Source organism: Equus caballus, chromosome 24 (assembly GCF_041296265.1).
Source record: "Equus caballus isolate H_3958 breed thoroughbred chromosome 24, TB-T2T, whole genome shotgun sequence".
NCBI classification, from domain to species: Eukaryota; Metazoa; Chordata; class Mammalia; order Perissodactyla; family Equidae; genus Equus; species Equus caballus.
Window position 1 is genome coordinate 15,218,768 of NC_091707.1, and position 10,989 is coordinate 15,229,756.

The 10,989-nt window shown below is 43.1% G+C and overlaps 1 protein-coding gene across 1 annotated transcript; it reads right to left on the reverse strand.

The window, feature by feature from the left end:
* Positions 1-395: 395 nt before the first annotated feature.
* LOC138920507 (uncharacterized) lies at positions 396-10,669 on the reverse strand. Its single transcript, XM_070249160.1, has 6 exons — positions 10,545-10,669; positions 5,440-5,521; positions 3,266-3,468; positions 2,982-3,101; positions 2,816-2,887; positions 396-1,390 (listed from the first exon to the last, which is right to left on the reverse strand). The coding sequence occupies exons 1-6, from the start codon at positions 10,667-10,669 to the stop codon at positions 1,297-1,299; spliced, it is 696 nt and encodes a 231-aa protein (XP_070105261.1). The 3' UTR covers positions 396-1,296.
* Between the last annotated feature and the right edge of the window lie 320 nt (positions 10,670-10,989).

Genomic DNA, 10,989 nt, shown 5'->3' on the forward strand with positions numbered 1-10,989 from the left:
GGATGGCCAGGTTATCTTTCACTGAAGTACCTCCAGCCTAAACCTGAGGAAACAGGTATGATCTAGCACTCTCAGAAAAGGTGAAAAAGAAGAGCTCAATTCAAATGCCATTCTCTGAAATTAAGCATTGGATTAAAATGAAATTAATCTACTGGATTAATACTAATGGAAATCTTTACAAAATGTTAAATACGGTTTTTCAAGATAAACACAAAAATGACGTGGAGGTACTCAAATAAAATTCAAAGTTTCATGAGAAATAAAACAGATAAATATGCTTTGGAAGAAGACTTTAAATCCTGTATTACGGAGAGTCATTAATCAGCTTACTAAATGTGCTCCTCAAACCCCATTCCAGAGCGTGTGTCACTTGTGTTATAGAAACTCAAGGCGTGGTTTTAGAATATATAATTTTGATTATTTTAGCGTACATGCATACATTAAAATATTCTGAGCTACATGTGAACAATAAATAGAAAGTCATTTCACAGAATTTGGAAAGATTTTTCTAAGTTGTTTCATTTTTTTCAAGATTTAATATAGCTTTATGAGACAGGCTACCTCAGCTGTCAACGTATACAATGAAATCAACTTGCAAAGTTCAAAATATTCAAAAGATACATTTAGATCATTTTGATTATATTTAAATAATGTTAAATTTAATAGCTAAATTAATTATTTAAAAATCTTGGGCTGATACTGGAATAACATTTATAATCATTCAAACACGATTTTCTATGGAATTTACATTATCTCACAAATACAGCTATGTAAATTGTTTTGATGTCTGGTACTAGTACAGGATTTCCATACCCAATGATGCTAAAAAAAAAAATCAAAGAATTCCCATCTAAAATCAACATATACTGGCCCCAAAATGATAGGCAGAAAATTATTGTTCAGCTTGGAATTGTATATTTGTGGTCTTAGAAATTCTGACATGCATTTTACAAACTCCTCTTTGGTAGCTCTGACATTTTATCAGTTTCAAAGTGAAAACTTTGATGGAAAAAGCTGGTGTCCTCTGAATCACGGACACAACGATGCTAATAACGATTACGGCTATTGTTTCCTGAGCAGCCACGACCTGCCGGGCACTGTGACAAGGGCTTTGCACCCATAAACTCTAATCCTTGGCACAAACCTGAAGGGTGGTAACATTGTGCCCAGTCTACAAATGAGGCAAACTAAGGCCCAGAGAGGTTAGGTGGTTTCTGAGAGTCACACGCTGGTCACTGGCAGGGCCCCAGTCTCTTTGATTCAAAAGTAGGTTCTCTTCCTTCACATTTTCACTACTCATGGACAAAGGAGTCTGTGGCACTCCGTGAACATCAAGATTATAGGAGTTTCTCTTGAAATATTCGTGTTTTCTCTTGGACTTATGATAACCCTAAAAATAAAAAATAAAAAACAGAGCTAAGGTGGAGACTGGCAGTAAAATAAGGACCCATGTCAAATTTACGTCCAAAACATTTAGCGTAACGATTTGGTAGACTATTTTATATGTAATTAGAAGGTTAACCAAACTCTCAGGAAGCCTATAACTGTCTGAAGATAACCTCTTACAAATTCTCAACCAAGTAAAACACGCACACATGGGAAGCTGGCAAAAAAAAAACAAAAAACAAAAATCAAATAGAGTTCAAACACCTCATTTCATTAAAAGTTTTCTTAACTAACTGGAATGTTTCCTTCGATTTTCTCTTTGTATTCTACAGCTATATTATGAAATTGCCTTTTAATTCCCCATATGGGGATTATTTAATCATGCCTTTACCAGCTGTGAACATAGCTTCTCTCCTGATAACAGTTTATTTTTAAAGGAAATTGCCTTTGAAGAAAATATTTTGACATTATGCAGGAAAATAAAGAGTTCATCGGAAGAAACCGAAAAAAAAAGGCTAAAACAAAGATCACAAAAAGAATGAGTCAGTCTGTGGGGAAAAAAGAGGATAGTGGCTACATAAAGATAAAACAAAACCAGCCACTCACGAGGAGGGAACAATGGGCTCCTTCCACATGAACAAAACTGACCGGCGGCCCGTTTTCCCCATGCTCCACGGGTGTTTTGATGTCCTTCAGACACAGTCAGGTATCCAGACTCGAGTGTCCTCTGGGTCCTTCACTAGTTCTCTCTCGGATCCCAGACACTGTCTTGAATATGTTGTGGTGCGCAAGTAATCTTCAGATCTTACACATTGTTCAACAACTTTCACTTTTAGGCATGTAAGGAAGGGAGGGACCTTAAACTTGGAGGGACTCTGGCAGAGACAAGGTGTAAAGGGACCTCCTCAGGCAGCAAAGGAAAGGAAAGTTAGAGAGAAGAAAAAGGAATGCCTCTGGTCTTCCATTCCTGGGTGCAGACTCACCAGAACCATGGAACGGGGGACAGTAGGGAGAAAGGCATTAACGGAGGACACAAGGGGAGTGCGGAGGCAGTGCGGAGGAAAGGAACTTTTTGCCAAGGCTGTAAAGCAGCATCTCAACCTGCGCACGGCTGACATGCTGGACTCGACAGCTCTTTGCTGTGAGGCTGCCCTACGCATGCAGAACGTTCAACAGCGTCTCTCGCCTCTACCCACTAGATGTCTGGAGCACCCCCACCACCACACTGGTGACAACTAAAACTGTCTCCAGACATTGCCAGATGTCCCTGGGAGACCAAATCACCCTAGATAAGAAGCACTGCTATAAAAGAAACCAGCATGGGGAGGTTCTGAGCCAACCAGAAATCAGCTCACGGTCATTTCTACACCATCCCGCCCCTGCCCCGGGAGACGGTCTCATTCTCATTCCACATTTATTAAGCACCTACTTCATTTTCGATTCTGTGCTGGATGCTGGGGATTCTCCGTTGGGAAAGACTGTATCCTTGCCTTCATAGAAGCTATAATTCAGGAGGAGAGATAGAAGAGTGTGCAAGAGGCAACACCATAAAGGATGGAAAACCATGTAATTAAGGGGGAAATTGAAAGTATTACCTGCTGAACGCAAATGGATAGAGCCAAAGCGCTGGGACAGGGTCCCGGGAGGCCTCCTGCTGGAACAGGCAGTAACCCTTTAATTGCCGGATCACTGGGAGCTCCTGGGGTCCCCAGGGCCTGTGAAAGTATTTAATTATTTAACGATCCATCTGGTCCTACTACAGCATGCAGCCTGGAGATCCTGCGCGAGCAAGGAGGGACAAAACCAAAGTGAAAGCAGACAGAAGGGCTTGGTGACTAAAGACAATGCTTGGGCTGGATTTCAAAGGGTAAGAGTTTACCTGGTGGACAAAAAGACGAAGGGAGGAGAAATGCTACATACAGAACCCCGGAGATAAGACTCAGCACGGAATGCAGAGGGAGCCGTAAGAAGTCTGACGTGGCAGGGGCATAGGTCATGAGGCACGGAGAGGGCGGGGATGGGGCTGCGGGCCGATACAGCATGCACGCCTCCAGTGGGCTTTAGCCTATAGGCACTGGGAAACTGCTGGGCGGTTTTAAGCAAAGGTGTAAGAAGGTGCTTATGGTAGGAGTTTGGTAAATACGTTAAAGCAGCCAGGATGGTTTGAATAAAAACAGAGAAGGGAGATCAATATGAAGCTGTGAACTGAGCACAAAAAAAATATGAAGGTGCAATCAATAGGAATGAAGGTTCTGTTTAATACAGCAAGTGGGGGGAGTCAGTACAGAAAGGAGAAAACAAACATTAATACATAATTTCTTACACATGTCCTCATTGTGCTGCTTCAGAAAGCTGAGAGTTTATAACTGCAAAATCATGACACCTAGAAAAAAATCTACATAAGTGTCCTACAGTTACAAACCTGGCAGTTTGAAATAGTGACTGTCATTATAACATACATACAAATATTTTTTTTTTTAAATGAAAACCTTTTGGAAGACATTCTAATTTATTCTTTTTTTTTAAAGATTGGCACCTGAGCTAACAGCTGTTGCCAATCTTCTTCTTTTTTTTTTCCCTGCTTTTTCTCCCCAAATCCCCCCAGTACATAGTTTCATATTTTAGTTGTGGCATGTGGGATGCCACCTCGGCATGACCTGATGAGCAGTGCCATGTCTGTGCCCAGGATTCGAACTTGTGAAACCCTGGACTGCTGAAGCAGAGCCTGCAGACTTAACCGTTCAGCCATGGGGCGGGTCCCTAATTTATTCTAATGAACCTAAGCACCTTGAGGACACAAGGACAATTCCAATTTGAGTTTGTATTGAGTACCCATGACCAAATTTTGCTTCATTCCTTAGATTTAAATTATCATCTGTAATAGAAACTATTTTCAAAGCAGGAGACAGCTTTTAAAGCCTTTGATATAGTCAAATTTATCTAAAAGCCTGAACTTTTCATCAAGGAAATTGAGGACAAGCAAGGATTCTTCCATACACTTGAATTAAACTGTTTTTCCTTTTATTTGCAAGTATCAATAGCTTAAGACAGAAACATCAGTGGGAAACCTAGAAAACCATTTACGCTCAGTAGATATGTCCCGCTGAATTACTGGAGTCCACCTTAGCGAGGCTGAACATTAACAGATGCAAGGAGAGACTTTTGATAAAGCACTGTTTCATAAGACTTCATGTCCCAAAGAGTTAAGGTCCATGTATATTCTATATCCCCCTCCTATGCAACAAGTTCTTTTTCCTTCCCAATTCATTGCAGCAGCCCTGTCTTCTCCACTCTCTCATCCCCATTCCATCTCCCACCCTCACCCCAAGAAAAGAACACTCCTCTCTTCCTCTTTCAGCATGTCACCCTATATTTTGGAGCAGTCTTAGGTTATTTTGCCCCTGCTTGAGATGGTGATGTCATCATTGTATATCTTAATCTATAACTGGCAAGTACACGGTCCCTATATACCCATCACTCTTGCTTTGCCAATGGCACACATTGATAAGAAATTGTAGTACTGCCTCAGAATCTTTCTCAACACAGCATTCTCGGCAGATGTTACAAACTGGTAGGGCAGGCACTTGAGGTGAAACATAATTACCACTGACTGTGGGATCCTAGTCACCTGTTTGCCAGCTCATCTGTAGATATAGTTCTAACCTCACAGCTTCCTAAGCAGTGGAGCTTCAGGATGAATTAGGTATGGTTTAAAAAGAAAACTCTCCTAAAACTCAACCGCAAACTCCTTACCAAACCAACTCCAAAGTACGCCAGGCACCTACCTATACCAACTTGTATTTTGTTCCTTCCTCTCTCCTTTTTCTCTTCCGTGTCCCCCTCTCTACCTTCCCGCGGTCCCCTCAGTCATCGTGGTGGCCATAGGTCCAAAAGGAAAACCCCTCTGAGAACCTAACGAATCTCGAGGCAGCAGATGGTTTAAGAAACTTCCTGAACTAAGGTGAGGTCATTGCTTCATCTGAGAACGGCTTTTTAAAAGACTAGATGTGCTTGTATCCACTTTAAAAAGAAATGCACCCAAGCACTTCTCACCTGTCCCTGCAGCTCTGTGCCCCTGGCGTCCCCCTGTGCTACCTGCTGATGCTGTAGACACAGGGTCTCTGGGCTCACCTCCCTAGTCATCATGGGAGGTAGGAGTGAAACAGGGGCTAGGAACTCAAATATTCCTGCCCAATATCTGGCTGGTGGTCCCTTTTAGATTCTCTTTTACCCAAGCTGTACAGAGGAGTATGCGAGGAAGAGGAGGGAGTGAGGAAAGTAGAGGGAAAAGGAGGTGGTAGGCAGAGTAGGAGAGAAAGCTAGGAAGATAGAGGAGGGGAGAGGAAGGAAGAAAAAAAGAACATGAGATGCTGTACTTGGGTTTTCTCTCCTAATCCTCACAACAAACCTGGGAAACGGGCATAATAATCATTACCATTATTCCTTTTTTTCCCTCTGATGAGGAAACTGAGGCTTAAAAAGTTTAAGGAAATTGCTTATGAGCTCATAGCTAGCAAGTTATGAAGCAAGCATTTGAACCCAGGGAGTCTGAATCCAGAGCCTTCTATTCCTACAAGGAGTGAAAGAAGCAAAGACAATCTAGAGAAGTCAAACGAGCATTTCTAGAGAGGTTCGAGCATCTTTGGAAGGAGGAAACGGTTAATACTGTAAAGCAATCAGAGGTGCAAGGACTTTGGAGACCCTCTAGTCTCACTGGATTGTTTTCAGAGAAGGAAACTGAGGCTAATGGAGGCTGAGATGTCTCTTCAGTAAGAATAAGAAGGGAGCATCTTTCCTCCCAACCCTAAGGACGGTCCTCACAAACAGACCTCCAAAGATTTGGGGTGGGGGAAGCGAGGATGGGCAGCAGGGGACCAGGAGAAGGGCTGGGATTAGCAGATTACCTATGGGAGTTGTCGCCCTTCAAGAGTTAATTTCAAGGTAATGGCACCAGGAGCTTCCCCTCCTCTGCCTCCTAGGTGGGGTCAGGGGAGGTCCTGGGGTGAAGGCGGGGGTTCATTCAGTGACAGAGGATCAGACAATCTTCCCTGTCTGGCTAGCCTGGAGTGCTTGTGTTGGAACAAGTGTTCCAAGGCAGGAATTCCATCGGAGCGGTCACAGCGTCCTGCATTCTTGGAAGGGCCCATCACTTCACAGGAACGTGGACTGCTTTGTTACGTCTTATCTCCCAATCTGCAGTCTGAGGGTTTCCTTCCTTTTGCAGGTGCTCCCATTTCCTTCATTACTTGTTTATTAGAGAATCTTGTGGCCTTCCAAAGTCATTCTTATGCAGAGGAAGGTCGGATGTGATAACATATTTGTGTTGGCCAAGAGTGAGGACATAGCGAATACTGAAAGTCACACAATCGTGAGTCTATCTGAAAGCGGCGCTTCACGCGTAAACACGGCTCCCTGCCCCCACAGCGGGGCCACGAGAGTTTCAGAAGCACAAAGAAGCTGGTGCTACAAATCTGGTCACTTGAGCACCATGGAAATTGTGGCTGGAACTATTTTAAAGGTTTAATTTGCGGACGTGATGGGTCAGACAGCATTTCTCGAGTCAAAAGAATGCCCGAGATGGTCTAGCCTGGACCACGCTCTCAGCGTGGGAAATAAGTTCTCCATTCATTGACATCCCTGAAGCCCAGAGGAAAGACAGAGCAAAACAGAGTGGTGGGCCAGAGAAGAGCCTGCCTCGACCACATCTCCACACAGTAAAGGATGCAGGAGCAGACCAAGAGAGAACCAAGCAACCTTTTTGGCAAAGCACTGTTCAGGTGACTTTCTTATTTCTCACACACACTCTAAACATGGAATGGACAGCAAAGTCCACATTTCTATGCAATTACATGATCTCACATTGCTAGAACCCAAGAATCTCAGTGTGAACATCAATTCTTACCACCACTTCACCATGAAAAAAAAAAAACCCCAAAATTTGAAATAAATTAGTCGTATGAAAATATCCCATCCTTGAAATTCTAACCTTTAATCTGTTGCCTCCAGTACATTAAGGGCCATTCATATGAGTACTATTTTTTATAACCTGCCTTGCTGCCAAATATGTTTAAGACAATAGTAAAGGTCACAGAAAATATGCAATATAATAAACAAAAGGAAGGTTAAAAAAAAAAGAAAGCAAAAGGGAAAGTAAGGAACGGGGCATAAATTGTATGCAGGAAGGTGGCCAGTGCACAAAGTATATACTGTGAAGTCCTACACACCTGCTAAGGGTCAACCACAATTCATTTCTAAACTTTCTTACTGCCAACAAGAACAGGAAAATATGAATGGGGACACAGCTGAGAGTGTCTGTGGGTTAAGAACAAACCAACTGTTTCAGAGAAACAATGTTGTTTGCAATAGTAAGACCACAAAGAAACTTCTCCTGGGAGTCTCAAAAAAGTAGACCCTACGTAGTGTAACAGGCAACCTTCTGGACGCATTCATTCATTCATCAAATCTCTTCTGAGCCCTACTAAATGCCAGACACTGTGTGAGGAGCTGGGGAGGTGGAGGTGAGCAAACACACCAGTCCTGCCCTCATGGAACTTCACATCTCCTGGAAGAGAAAAGCATTCGCCAAGTCATCACAGAAATGAATATACAAATACAACCGTGGCAAGGACCACGGGGAAGGGAGGCGGGGCTCGGAGAGCATCAAAGAGGAAAGTCTGGCTTCACCAGTGCCTTAGGATCCACTGAGTCTCAGGTTTCCTGGGACTGTTGGGGTCACCAATGTCTCACCTCCTATATTACTTTGAGAGGAAAACACAGAAAGTTTATATTAAGCCTCAAATTAAGTAGTGTCTGTGAAAGGCCTTGAAAATTACAAAGCACTATGTAAATATAAGGTATTTGAATTAGGAAGAAAAAACCATTCTCTATACCTAATGAAGGAGTAATCTGCATCAGTAGAATAAGTTATATAATTCTGATTAACCTATAATTAATTATACTAATTTAATTGTTCTACTTTGGGGGATTCTAAATAAATAGAATAATTGTATAAACGTTATACCTAAGCAGTGCAAAGCAGCCAGCTTTCTAATCACCTTGATTATGGATTAAAAAGTATTCCAATAATACTTGCTACGATGTGGTTACAAAATACATCCACTTCTAATTTTTTTAATTGTAAACTGATACATCAGTTCAATATATTTCTATTTTGTCACACTAATGAATCCTACATATTCAAAAATGGTTCATACAACAGCTCCAATTTATATGATTTTACCATAAGCATTATTTGAACAAAATGAAAAAGTATTTTTTCTTTATTCTATCTTTCACTTACCAACAATGACCTGCTTTTTCTAAAATTATGAAGAAAATGAAAGGGCCTTAAATTTGCATAGTGCTTTGTAGTCTTTAGAGTCTTTTCACACACATTACTGAATTTATGTGTATAGCCACTCTGTGAAGTAGGCAGTGCAGAATACTGAGGTTCAGAAAGGTCAAGTGGCAAGGTCAGATGGCCAGTAAGTGTGAAGCCAAGAAGGATGAGGCTGCCTTATCTTTAGCATGAGGGTCTCCCACTGGACCACTCTGTAAATTACCTAGGAAACTACCGGGAAAGGATATTAAGCACAAGAAAGTGAACTCACCAATGACAGGAGTAGAAGATGAAAGCTGGGACACTCTGTCTTAAGATCAGACCTCACTGAGGTCCAGTGAAGGTACCTGGATAGGAATCCTTCACAGAGAAGCAAGACTGATGGTTTTGTTTGGCAGGTTATGTGCTTTGAGCATCATTTCTTTGGCCCTGGGAGCTTCAGCAACTCACCCAGACCTTTCTCACACACTGGTGAGTGGGCACCAGTCATACAGTCCCAGGTTTGGCTTCCAGTGAGAATGCAGGATTCTGCCTCTGCACTGGATAAAACAGCCCCTGGCCTCCGGGCATCATTACGTCTTTTCCTTTCCAGTCAAATTCCTTGCGGATACATTCACAATGATCCAAATGGATGTGAAGTATAAGGTAGTCGTTGGTTACAAAATAACATATTAAAGATGTTTCCACATCTATGTTATCAGCAAGGAAGGGAAAAAAAAATCAAAGAATGAGAAAAATGAAAAGAGAGTCTTCGCCAAGTGAAACTACAGACATGCGTGAATCAGCATCACCCTGTTAGTGAGCGTTCTCTCTCCGTTTCACTGAAGCTTTCATGTCTGTTTATTTTATTTGTAAACACCACTAGAAAAAAAACAAGAATCCCAGAGGACCAAAAGTCGTGAATGCAAAGCCAAATAGCTCCATTTCCCTTCCAGTCACATCTACTCCTTCCTCCAGTCGTGCGGTGAATTCAGTGGACGTTTCAACCAGAAGGTAGATGGGAGTGAAGCTTCCTCGCTAACACGGCGGGGCCGGGTGGGCCTCAGCTGCCCAGCAGAACAGTGCAGGCGTGGCCTTCAGAGCTCAGCCGTGGAGAGTCGCAGAGCCACAGGCTTCAGAGCTGGCACTTTTAGAAGTGTTAAAAGGGTAGGGCCTAGAGGGGGCATTTTATTTTTGCTTTCATTTCTATTACTTCTACTGGACACAAGATATTTCTTTTTTAATGATGTACAAGGCACTGAATGCTGAAGAGAATCCTTAGAAACGAAAAACATAGTATCTGTCCTCACAGAGGGCAGTCTTGAAACATCTGTCCTAAAATCTCAGAAGGGAGAGTCCAGGGTCCTCTTGAGACCCCACCGTCCTGAGAGGGGCCCTGCTCCTAGCTAATCCTAAGCAACAATATTACAGACCTGTGTCAGCATCTCTACCTCCCTCTCTATTTTTATTTTTCTGGGTAACCCTAAGGAATTCCGGGGTCATCCTCATAGAGTTTGTAGAGGAAAAGACAGTTTCTGCACTGGGGCCTCCAGGCAGGAAACAAGCCTTGCTATACTCCTCTCCCTCTAACAGAGGTTAAGGGTGTGGGTCCAAAAGGGAGTCAGACCTGAGATTGAATTCCCTGATCTGCTACTTTCTAGCTGTGTAATTTGGACATCTCTCCAAGAATTCTCCCCTGTAAAATGCAGACAGCAATTGGAGTGGAGTCAATGGCTGTGGAGAAGAAACGCAGTGGTGTGAGCAGGTGCCCAGCACTGTCTGACCGGCCGGTGTTCAGCTGATGTCGTCCTCGTCCGCCCCGCGCGGGCTCCGCTCTCACCCGCTGCCGCTGAGATGAGCTGCGGCCAGGTCTGCTGCGGGACCAACGTAGCCTATGGCCTCCACTAAGGACGGCACTGGACGCCGTCCTACAAGGTGGTCTCTTCGCCAGTACCGGTCACGCATGTTTGGAATTGGTCTGGGAAGTCAATATTTTCCTTCCAAGAATCCTGATACTCTACAGATCCAATACCCAACCTGCTGCCATGTTCTAGCTGAAAACCTGCCTTTCTTACTGTCAGTGTGAAGCATGATTTTTTTTAGAACGCATTATTACATTGGTTCACAGGTTATAAGGCACTTTCACATCTGTTGTGGCATGGGATTCTCACAACAATCCTCTGAACATGGCAGTTTTCCTTAGGATGTGCAAAGAGATTTCACCGCTTGCCCAAAGTCACGCTGCTGGCACCGGCAGAACAGGAGCTGAACCTGGGCCACCCGGA

Excerpts from the sequence above, each read along its gene's own strand:
- LOC138920507 (XM_070249160.1), bottom strand. The coding sequence starts at position 10,669 with ATGCGTGACCGGTACTGGCGAAGAGACCACCTTGTAGGACGGCGTCCA. Across the intron at positions 5,522-10,544 it reads GCTCATCTCAGCGGCAGCGG|GGAGGTGAGCCCAGAGACCC; the intron begins GTGAGAGCGGAG and ends CATGATGACTAG. Across the intron at positions 2,888-2,981 it reads TATCCATTTGCGTTCAGCAG|CTTCTATGAAGGCAAGGATA; the intron begins GTAATACTTTCA and ends CCTGAATTATAG.